The sequence below is a fragment of the Rutilus rutilus genome, assembly GCF_951802725.1.
Source record: "Rutilus rutilus genome assembly, chromosome: 11".
In the NCBI taxonomy this organism is placed as follows: domain Eukaryota; kingdom Metazoa; phylum Chordata; class Actinopteri; order Cypriniformes; family Leuciscidae; genus Rutilus; species Rutilus rutilus.
Window position 1 is genome coordinate 14,371,090 of NC_140216.1, and position 12,706 is coordinate 14,383,795.

A 12,706-nucleotide genomic window follows, 5' to 3' on the forward strand; every position below is an offset into this window, starting at 1 on the left:
TTTGAGATTGTATATTTAGTTGTCTTTGCTCTAATATGGACATCTACTGTATTGCACTGCATGTATATTTTCCTAGTATGATCCAGAGTTATGAGGTTTAAGATTTGCAAATGTGTAAATGTCAAATGAATATGAACAGTATAGCTCTAAGCTGATGTTAAATCAACAGTCATTAAGCATCTATACAGAGTTTCAGCTCAGTGGCACCATTGCCAACTGCAGTGAGAGTGCCATTGGCAGTCCGTCTGTTATCTCCACGTTTCTCCTCTCCTGCTTTATCTCTGAGTCTCTGTTCGACAGCGCTGAGCCTCAGACCTCACGTAGGCAAAGCCAGGCTTTCATATCAAGCAGTATATCATTCTTCACCCTCACACAGACCTCAAAGAAGGCTACGTTGTTTATCAAGATTAGTGACAAAGGCCAGCTGGATGCACAGAACACCAGAACATCCTTTGAAAAATAAAGTCTTTATTAAAATCTGCAGGGAAGAAAATTAGATTTTTATATGTTGTATTCTGTCTGTTTGTCATACCAAGCTACTATGTATAAACTCTTAATATTTATTTAAAAAAATATACACAAATTAATAACAATTATTTTAATAAATTATTACATTTTAAATTAATTAACCCTTAAACTCATACCTCATCTCTTTAGTGACCCGGGACGTCATTCACTACCCTTCTCATTCATTTTTTAAAGTTAGACATCAATCTTTTTTGAATATTCTTCAATCAATTCATTATAAACTATACAACAAGAAAAGAAATTATAAAATTATACAAGAATGGCTGTTTTCCCATTAATTTTTTGTAAAAATTGTATAGGGTCACTAACGACCCGAGGTGTGTAACAGTGGAAGTATATTTCTGCACAACAATAATTGAATCTTTGACACCTAAATAAGTGCAATTCACCTTTATTCCACAAGGTGGCAATGTCTGATACACAGTGATTAAATGACATTTCACTCATAGTACCCGCAGGCAGAAAACAAAAGAATAGGAAGCATCATCAGCAAAACTTGAAATGGCTCAGCGATTTACTGCAGAGCAAGTACTAAACACAGTCAGATATTAGTGTCACTGTCACTTGATGGTGGATCTGGTGAAGAAGCTGTCAGCGATCAAAATATTGATTTGGAAGATGTTTAAAATGATAGTTTTGAGAATGTTCGAGATCGTGAATATAAGCCAGATGCTGAATGTACTGGGAAATGAGCTCTGATGAGGACAGTGATGATGATATAAAACATCTGCTCAAACTGAACTCTTCCAGGCTCCAAAAGGTAACAAAATATGCTTTATTTTATTCTTCTGTAATTGTTACTCTAATATGAGGAGAGTTTTATATTATCACAAAAGGTAGAGATCCATCTGTGTTAGATATAGATCCGCGTCGTTAAAGACCCGAATATGTCATAGATATTAGTGAAACATTCATGCATTTAAGGGTTAAATCCATTAAAATTAAACAGTAAAAATGGAATTTAAATTAAAAATGACAAATTAAATTCATAAAAAAGAATTAATTCATTTAATTAATTAATAAATAAAGCAATAAAAAAATGCATCTTATCTGTTTTAAACTGGAACACTTGCTTGAATGTTTTTCATTTAATTGCATGCATTGTATATTGTTTTTGCGTTGCTGATTTCCATGACTGTTTATGCCCAAACTCTGCCCTATGAAGTGCAGACACTACATCCAGCCATACCCAGACTCTCCCAGAGGATTCTGGGACACGCTGCATTGGAGAAGGAGGCTCGGCGGGCAGCACGTAGCTGCAGTATTTTTACTCCCCCGTGACAGAAGGACAAGCAGGGTTGGGCATATTTGGTCTTCACTCCCCTTCTTCAGTCCCAGAGGGATTTCTACTGCCGGGCCAGGCCCACACAGGGACCCGAGGCCATTTCGTACGTCTCATAGCAAACAGCTGCCCTTGTAAACCCACGGCCCACAACAGCATGGTTAGTATTTGAATGTTTCAGCTGCAGTTCATTTCACCATGTGGGAAATAAGGAAATTTAAATATTCTGCATAGTGATTCTGATGTAGTCCAGGAAATGAATGAAACACTTGTTATGGTGATAAAAGCAATGGTTTATACCATTAGCCGTTGAAGCCATTCAAATAGGAAACAGCTTAAGCGGTTCGTCTTGTCTCAGTCTAAACATGTCACCCTGCATGTTTTGCAATTCAAATGTCATAAGTTACTGTGACAGTACCATGGTACAGTTAAGGTTTCAGATAATATTACTTTGATATACACTATACCATTCAAAAGTTTGGGAACAGAAAGATTTTTGACAGAAATCACTCAAAGCTCAGACCAAAGCTATATTTAAATGATTCAAAAAATATAGTAAAGACAGTAATATTGTGAATTAATATTACTCTTTAAAGTAAGTTTTTTCTATTGTAATATATTTTAAAAATGTAATTTATTCCTGTGATGTCAAAGCTGAATTATCAGCATCATTACTCCAGTCTTCAGTGTCACATGATCCTTCAGAAATCATTCTAATATGTTGATTTGCTGTTCAGGAAACATTTCATAATAATATCAATGTTGAAACCAGTCATGCTGCTTAATATTATTCCGGAAACCGATAATTTTTTAAAAAAGATTCCTTGATTAATAGAAAGTCTAAAAGAACAGCAATATAAATCTTTATAAACATTACAAATGTTACATTATAAATGTCTTGCACTTTAATGCGTCTGTAGGAGCCTAAATGCAGTTAACTGATAAATAATTTCATTTATGCGTTAAATAGTAATTTACATGATTCATTTATGTGGAGGAAATTGAAGGGAATATTTACAGTATTTACAGGTTGATGCAGTTAATATTTACGGTAATGCAATGAGTTAATTTTGTAATTATCTAAAACGTGTGTGGATAATTTAAAGTGCATTTATATTACATTAGTGATATTTTGGGAATAGAGGACTGTTATCGCATTTTTACCTTTAACTGCATGTACCTTTAATTGTTTGGAATACTCTCGCGAGAATTGTAAAGTTTGCTGAGTTAACAGTCAGGCAAGCAGAGAGTGGAGCCTCACAGTTTTTTGACCTTTTTTCTCTATCTCCCTTTATTTTTTGTCGTTAATTTATCATTTCATTTTCTGTAATATTCCTGTGCTGATGTTTTTGTTGCTAACTGAGTAAACGGATACATTTTTTCACGAGTGGTTCTGTGGATTTATTGATGTGGATTCTGACGAAGGGAGTGGACAAAGTGTCAATCTAGGGCTTCATTAAGTGGAAACCTACAGCGTCCTTGCTGAATAAAAGTATTAATTTATTTCAAAAACAACAAATCCTACTGAACCCAAACTTTTGAACGATAATGAACCTTGCATCTATAATGAATGACTTATAATGGACTATAAAGTATATAAAATAGATATGCCCTATTTGAATTGCACAAACTATATTATATAAACCATAAACAATGACATGTTGACCTTTCCAGGATGGTGATACTGTTGATGTATCTTGATCAGCTGAATGTGGCAGGTATTCATATCACTTCACCTGACATCCCCTTTGTCATACAGAGTTTTGCACAATGGCGTCCTGATAATGCCACAGCGCTGTGTTTATCTTCTGCATTGAGATGACAGAATGTCAAGCACGACCCGTGCCCTCCCCTCTCCCCCCTGTATTCCACTCACCCCTGCAGCACGTATCCGGTTCATATGCAAGCACAAGACATGAGGGCTGATCCGAATCATCTCACACATCTGATAGGATTGTGTGCATAATAAAGACACATGATCCGTCCACTGAAACACTTTCTGTATGAATCAGCTCTCGACAAAAGATAAACCACAGACCTCAGGGCTGATTATTGTTCAGGACGGATAGATAATATGATCTTATAGTACAATATACAGTGTGTGGTGGGGAAGTCCAGTCAAAGAAGTGTATCATAAAATGATCTGTGTAGGGAATACTCATGGGAAGGAAATTCTTTGGAAAAAAGTTAGTTAAACAATATTTAGGGTTCTCGGATGTATGGATGGATCAATTCCTGATTAAATAAGTTAGAACTGAGCATAATAGAAAAACTATACATACGCATATATATATATATATATATATATATATATATATATATATATATATATCTAGAGAGAGAGAGAGAGAGAGTATTCATTTTCATATTAAACTTTTTAATTTAGAATCTTAACACTAAACTAAAATAAAAACTTGATTTTAGCGATTTATGATTACAGAATAAAGGAGGATTTGTTAAATGTGTATGTGTATGTATATGTTTTGAAGTAAGTAAATAAATATTTTTTTTATTGCACTGACAAAGAGCAATTTCTAGATGATAATATAATTTCAAAGCTAAGTTTTAGTAGAAGAATTTTTTTTTTTAAATAATTTCCATAACTTGTTTTCCTTGACTTGTCCATGAATTTAGTCCCTTTAGTCCTTTTCAAACAAACCCAAAAAAATCAAATAAAATACAATGAATGAATGAATAATCATTTTATAGATATTGCACTGATAAAGAGCAATTTCTAGCTGATCGAATCATTTAGAGCTGAGTGTAACAAAAAATAAAAAAATTATTGATATTGATTTCCATAACTTTTCCATGATTTTTTTAAATTAGGATCTTAAAATTGATTTAAGATTATTTAAAAATTGCAGTTCGTAGCCTTAAGTCCATGGTATTGGATTTCGAACCACTGTCAAAACATCTTTTTAATGCCCATTTATACAGACAGTATTTTTGGGGGATAGACCACCTTGTTTGGCGATAATGTGATTGGTTTAAGAGGTCAAACTTGAGCTTATGTAAGGAGTTCAGAGACAATCAGTTGTCTATTAACACAGTATTAAGCTCTTGGCACAGATTCATGAAGACTTGCACTGTTGGGACGAGCCAAACATTACTCATCCTCTCTCTCATCATCTTTATCAAAAATGGTGTGTGTCCTGGTTTAATGTTACTGTCTGCGGCACTGTGTGTGTCCAGATCTTTGCTGGTGGGGTGCAAATGTCTGAGACTCAGACCTGGACCTCACTGGAAGTCGTTGTGTTGATCTCAATCACATTCAGTGTCTCTATGACTACCACATTTTGGGAGCCTATAACACAATAATAGTATATGTGGTCCCATGTCTTTGAGTAAAACAAAAAAAAAATTTTGGTACGATGTATTATTGTGTATGTTGTATACAATAAGTTGGTGAGGTGAGAGGCCTCAGAAGAGAAGGTTAGTGACAGGTTTCGTGGCATGGTTAGGTTTAAGAGGGTTTAATGGTTGGGCTAAAGGGTTGAAGGGAAAGGTCAACAGTGTAATACTCTTAAACATAATGGTTCTTTTATTGGCATATATGATTCCAAGAACCTTTCAAATCCATGGAACCTTTTAATTCCTTAAAAGGTTATTTATAGTGGAAAAAGGTTATTTTATAGGGTTAGTTCACCCAAAAATCCCATAATTTACTCACCCTCAAGCCATCCTAGGTGTATACGACTTTCTTGTTTCAGCCAAACACAATCGAAGTTATATTTAAAAATATCCTGGATCTTGCAAGTTTTATAATGGTAGTAAATACAAGTTTTTGAAGTTCAAAAAAGAGCATTCATCCATCATAAAAGTAATATGGCTCCAGGGGGTTAATAAAGGCCTTCTGAAGCAAAGCGGTGTTTTTGCAAGAAAAATATCCATATTTATAACTTTATAAACTATAAACACTGGCTCCCGGTAACAGCCGTTCACGAGTCTAGTTTAGAGTGACCTTTGACCCGATGTATGATGTAGGATGTTGGAGTAGCGTAAGCTTAGGTGAGAGCAGACGCCTCTCATGGTTCAAACAAATAGGGCTGGGCAACAAACTCAAGCTCCTCTGACTTTTCTCTTTAACAAAATTTTGTTTTGCTCTTTCCTCTGCACTTGCGCGTTCATCAATACGTCATGCGTCAGGTCAGAGGTCAATCTTCTGTCGGAACTCAACTCGCGTATGGCCGTTACCAGAAGCCTGTGATTATAGTACTTTTATGATGGATGGATGGATGTGCTTTTTGGAGCTTCAAAAACTCTGACTCTATTCACTCCCATTTTAATGCTTGGAAGAGCCAGGACATTTTTTAATATAACTGATTGTTTTAGGCAGAGAGAAGAAAGTCATATGCACCTAGGATGGCTTGAGGGTGAGTATTCAAGATTATATGGGATTATGGGATATATTTTCATTTTTGGGTGAACTAACCCTTTACCTCTTTCAGAACTGTTCACTGAATGGTTCTTTGAAGAAACCAAAATGGTTCTTCTATGGCATCACTGGAAGAAAAAAAACTTTTTTGAACATTACTTTAAGAGTGTGGATGTAATAACATGCAGGCATAGTTGCACTATGTTAGTATATTGTATATAGTATATTGGAGTTAAAGACACTTAATAAAAACAGGGTCTGTTTATGTACCAGTAAAAAGAGAAAAACAAAACTATAAAGAGTGTAGCCTACTAAGCAAGGATGTAGAATGAGATATAAACAGAAACCGAGAGAGCGAAAGAGCATCTGTTGTGGGTGACTGTGGGTGGTTTTGATGACCACTCTTACCCCCTTCCCATCCTGGTCATCATTTATGTCATAAGCTTCCTACTGAAAACACTCAAAATCAACACAAAAATCAAGACACGTGTACCTAGCATTTCATATAACTGTTCCACCAACTCTCTGAGAATCTACATGCTGCCCAGCATAGCAGCAAACATGTAGGCTTCTGGATAATTAAAAGTGATTTTGATCCTGATAGAGAGAACGAGAGGGTTGGGGGGTAATGCAAAAATGCAGCCATGTGGGAGTGACACAGCATCTGAATCAGTGTGATGTAACTAATGAGAGAGTAGGAGGAGGACAGACCCCCACCGCAGCTTTCACAGCAGGAGGGAAAGTGCTTTCAGTCTGTGCCATTAAACACATCAATTACAAACTTCCATAAGGACAACGCATAAGCATGTGATCAACATTAAACACGATAGCAGTTTTAAACTGGTTTAGTTTGGATATTTTTATACAATTCGTGAATTCAGGACTATATTTTCACACTTAGCAATGCTTATCTTAATCATTTCACGTCAACAAAACCGTCTCAGTGTTCTCTAACAAAAAGTATTTGAGGTCGGTCGCGGCTATTTGGTTTATTTATCTTATACTGGCTGATGCCTACTGAAACGATTTCATGTTTCCGGTAGTAAATGTTGAGTTATGTTTCCCTCTAGTGGTGAGATGCTGCATAGCAAGAAACGGAAATGCAGTGATTTAACACAAGAACAGATTAATCATTGATGGGCTTCAAATAGCAGCTTTGACTCTAGCCAGAAAGTTCAAGGAACTTTGATTCGATCAAATATTTAAAATGGTTTAGATTTAATGCACAGGGGAAACTAGGGGAAAGTCAGAGTAGAGAAGAATAAAATTCAAGGCATTATTTATTTCAAAAGTTAGATTCACAGCTCCATCATGTCGACATTCAGTGGTGCATAGTATTAACATTTAGGAAGTTTCAAAATATTGTTAAGTTTAAAAGAAAATAGTCCATAGGTCACATGTACATAAGCTCCTGGCTCAAGGCTCACAATAAAAAATAAAAAAAGATGTGTCAGTGATGTAGTTTTTATTCAGTTAAGAAAAATTATGCAATAACCTAAATTACTGTATCATTTTCAAATCTTTTTTGGTTGATATTTCGTTAATCACAGCAACAAAAAAAAGTAGTAAACTCCTAGTTTTGAAATGAGTTTGGTAACAAAATGCCGAGGTTCACAACTGCAGGAAGTGAAAAGCAAGAAACAGCTTCAAACAGATCCAAATTTAGAAAGAAAAATATTATATTATATATGTAAAATATATTGTACAATAATGTTTGGTAAGCACAGTTTTTGACACAAAAGATTTCAAATGCTCTGTAATTTAGGGTGAATTTCATGAGAACTGTAAAAAATAACAATAAAAAAAAATAGCTGGGTGATTATTTATTTTTTAAACAAATCTAAAGGAAAAAAAAAAACATGGGAATGAACACTAAGTCTTACTCAAGGTTAATACTTATTTTTTTTATTCATTTTTTATTTTTTTGCTTTTTGCTTTACATTTGTAAAGGTCATGATATTATTGTACTAGATTTAATTTATAAAACTTTTATACATTTTTCATTTCATCAAAAACAGTTTTCATTTTGGGATGAAATATGACCGTTACATTTCTTAACGTGATTCACCCTTAAGAGAAAGGTATGATTCTGAATAGTAAGTATAGCAAGCGTACCAATTTGTAGTTCTGTGCTTTAACTACACTAGAACTGAAAACTACACCATTATATGGTGACAGACCAGGACATTTTCAGACTTACATTCCTTTAAACAGACTTTAATAACTGTTTAACAAAGCTTTTTTGTTTGTTTTAATCAGATTAGGCCAGATCTTGTTTTTAGTCTTTCCACACAGAGAAAAACGGTTTTGAAAGTGCAATTAAACTTCTCTTTAGAAACAAAGCAACAGGATATGTAGTTGTGATGTGTCACTCAGGGCTTGAGTTTGAGCCAGGGGTGAACTATAGTGAGAATGGACAGGATAGAGGACGTGAGGCCGCAGGCTCCCACAAAGCCCGACCCCGTGGGGTACAAACCTAGCCGGTCCAGCGGTATGAACACGTCACACAGGTTCTTCAGGAGGTCCAGGAGCAGCGGAGGGTTGTTGCGCAGCACAGTGATCAAGAGACAGAACTGCTTGTTGAGCCTGGCCGTGAGCATCGGGAGGGGAGGCAGGGGAGACATCGCTGAGGAAGGAGACGGAGTTAAAGGGAACTCTCCGTTCTCTGGGGTCGGCGCGAGGGAAGACGGACTGGAGTTAAAGCTTTTAGCTGAACTGCCGCGGGACTCTCTCTCCATCAGCAGACGGATTTCATACGCGTCTCGGGTTAAATTGAGGATGAGCGCGAACAAATAGTATCTGTTTACATGAAGTGAGAGAAAGTCAGGTTATTAAATTAAAAAAATTACATAAACTTATTTATATATATATAAACATATACATATACAGTATATATATATATAAAAAAAAATTTTTTTATTAAGGTTTATATTCTTATTTAAGTAAATAAAAATGTATAAAAACTATACAGGCATAAAAAATAATAATAATAAAAACTAAAGACAAACACACACAAAAAAATGACTAAAGGTCCTTGCACACTGAGTCGTGGCTCATTCTTGCACACATTCGGTGGCTCTGAATTGTCAAAACACCTCTCAAAATGCTTGCTATGGATGCGAAAAACGCAGAAAATCGAACCCGATCCAAAAAAATGTATGACGGACGAAAGTTTCGGAAGCAGTGTGTTAGTATTTATTTTTACGCGAAATTCGGACTCAGTGTGCAAGGACCTTAAAACTAAATAAAATTCAAATGAAAACAGAAAATATAAAACTAAAACTAATTCAAAATATTAATAAAACTATAACAACACTAACACTAAGATAACACTAAAATTACACACATACATATACAGTGTGTATATATATATATATATATAGATTTAACTATTTATTTTTTAATAATAGGAAATAGTTTAAAAAGTTAATTTTGCAATGAAAACAAATGAAACTTGCACTAACCTAAACGACCTCTGGCTCCATTTGTTTTGGTCCAGTTCGGGCAGCAGTCCTGTTTTGCCGGCCCACAGTACATTATCACAGGCAAAATACATAGCTCTGTTGAGATGGGCCACTGTGATGCAGAGACGCAGCACGCAGTCGGACAGATGCACAGAGCGTTTCGCTGCTTCCAGAGCTTCAGCGGAGTTCCCTAACCGCATCACTGAGACAAACACACGGACAGACTGCATCAATCAAACACTGAGCCATATTAACGTAACTAGATTCTGTGAGTGAAAAGACATTAGTCAACAGGGGACACTTTATGGAACCACTTTATTACTATTAGTATTAGTAGGCATAATAAGTCTAAATTAACCCTAAGAGACTTTAATATATTTAGGAAGATATTAGCTATATTTCATTTAGGCAAAAATTACATTGGGGCTTTAATGTAGAAATAAATTATGCAAAATTGCAATGCTGGGTATTTAGGGTTGTAAAATGTCATTGATACATTGATACACATACATAAACACATGCATGCATACATAAATACACACACACACATATGCATGCATACATACATAAACACATGCATGCATACACGCATACATACACACACGCATACATGCATACGATATCAATTACTTTTTTTCTATTACAAATAGATAAATTTGATAATGGCAGTTACTGCAATATGCAAACCATTGTAATACATTTCTGAGTGTCAGCTACTGTTACGTGTGGTTTAATAGCAGCGTTTGTAAAAAGCATTTAAATAATACCCATATTTAATAAAAAATTGGGTATTATTTAAATGCTTTTTACAAACGCTGCTATTCTGCTATGCTGTGTCTCTCAGGGTTAATATGTTATTAATTATATTTTAGAGCAAACTTGCATTGGACTTTCTCTTATGAAAACTTGTGATTGAGCTGAATTTCTTTAAATTGCAATTCAGTAAATTCCACCCCTGCCATTCCAATCCAGCATCCTGTCAATTCAAATTCTCTTATCAAAACCCATAATTCAAAAGAGAACCAGTTGTGCCCAACCCCCATTCTTCTGTCCACTGCCTCTGTCAGAAGAGCTCAAACGTACACTTTCTGGTCAGGCTCATGTGGGCTTCCAGCTGTTTAATGGTGCTGAGCAGCTCTGCTCTGGCTCCTCCTTTCTGCAGCGTGTAACCCAGCAGTGTGCAGGCGTACTGGGCAGCCCTGTTCAGACACAATCAATTATTGAAAATGAGCATTTACACTGCACCAACATTCATCTGGACAGTTACATCCTTACTAATGTCTGAATATCTTTGCATTAGATCAGGGGTTTTCAAACTTTTTGATGCAACGGACCCCTAAAAATGATTTTCCCTTTGTGAAGGAATTATACAAATACAGTTCTGATCATAAGTTTACATAGCTACCCTTGCAGAATATGCAAGATGCTAATAATATATATATATATTTTTTTAATGAGGGGTCATATTCTTTTTGTACAACCCTGAATAAGCTGTTTTACATAACAGATGTCAAAATATAGTCCACAAGACAAAATAATAGCTGAATTTACAAAAATGACCCTGTTCAAAAGTGTACATACCCTTGAATCTAAACACGGTTAGTTTTTACCTGGATGATCCATGTCTGTTTTTTGTTTTTTTTGTGATAGTTGTTCATGAGTCCCTTGTTTTTCCTGAGCAGTTAAACAGTTAGAACCCTTCTATCGAAAAATCCTTCAGGTCCAGCACATTCATTGATTTTCTACCATCTTCTGTATATTTGAACCCTTTCCCATAAATGACTGTATGATTGCTAGATCCATCTTTGCACCCTGTTGACAACTGAGGGATTCATACATAACTATTAAAAAGGTGAAAACATTGACTGATGCTCAGGACGGCAAGATGATGCATTAAAGAGGACCTATTTTGTAATAATTATTTAGTTTTAGGTAACACTTTATTTTACAGAGTCCTTGTAATATATATGTTACACATACTTATGCATAATTACATGCAACAACTAACCCTAAACCAAACCCTAATCCTAACCCAATCGTAAGTACATGTTGTTAATTAATTACTCAGTACTTCAATGTTTAATTGCACTGCAAGGACATCTAAAATATATATTTTATTATTATTATTATCAGTTTTTGTATAATTTTTTTACTGAACTTTTTTGTGGACCCCCTGGGGCCGAGACCCCAGTTTGAACAAGAGCGTCTGCGTTCTATTTTCGTTCTTTCTTTGTAAACAATGCTTTTATAGTATATAATTACAGTACACATGTACACAAATTTGAATTGAATGAGTTTTATATCCATATACCATATTTACATGGAAGGCACAATACCATAACCAAAAACATGTGAATACCACTGTGCTTTGTTGTTAAGTTTTTCTAATTGTTAGATAGATGGTGAAAACAGTATAGACTCCAACTTCCAATGCAGCACTTTCAAGTATCTAAACAGGCTGTCAAGGAAACATGTAGTAGGTACATGTAGTGGTCGTGCTGTAAACATGTAAGCATGCATGTAGTGAGTGTTTGTGTACCTGAACACGCGTTCTTTGGCTTGACTCTGCGAGCTGAATCTCACCCATGACTCCATCGTGCACACACTGGGCCTGTGCGTCCTTCACGCGCGTCTTCACTGATATTCACGGCGCCAGATACAGGTTAACCAATCTGACCGTAAAGATCCTTGATGTTTTCAGACAATACGTACTTTTAAGAGCAGTCTGGTGCTGGAAGTATGTTGCATACTTGCTCTGTTGCACTTGATGTTTTTGTCGCTTTGACAGTTCGTCCGTGAACGGCAGCTGAAGAGGGACACGCCGTTCGCGTTTGGATTGAAATCGCATCATGCACTTGTCCTCGAATAACACGGTGAGTCGCATTTTGACAAATGGGGTGGAGATGGCAAGAAATTAACCGGTAAACTGTCTATTTATTTTGTATTAAACTAGATAACTTTAATATGTAACGAAAAGTTAAGCTATGCAAAACAAAAGCTTTATGAATTCACTGTCAGTTTCTGGCGACTAGACACCAGGGGTCGCCAAAATTA

The 12,706-nt window shown here is 35.6% G+C and overlaps 1 protein-coding gene across 1 annotated transcript; it reads right to left on the minus strand.

Moving 5' to 3' along the window:
• Nucleotides 1-7,450: 7,450 nt before the first annotated feature.
• Nucleotides 7,451-12,498, minus strand: pex11b (peroxisomal biogenesis factor 11 beta). Its single transcript, XM_084422906.1, has 4 exons — nt 12,192-12,498; nt 10,736-10,851; nt 9,653-9,854; nt 7,451-8,987 (listed from the first exon to the last, which is right to left on the minus strand). The coding sequence occupies exons 1-4, from the start codon at nt 12,245-12,247 to the stop codon at nt 8,561-8,563; spliced, it is 801 nt and encodes a 266-aa protein (XP_084279032.1). The 5' UTR covers nt 12,248-12,498; the 3' UTR covers nt 7,451-8,560.
• Nucleotides 12,499-12,706: the final 208 nt, after the last annotated feature.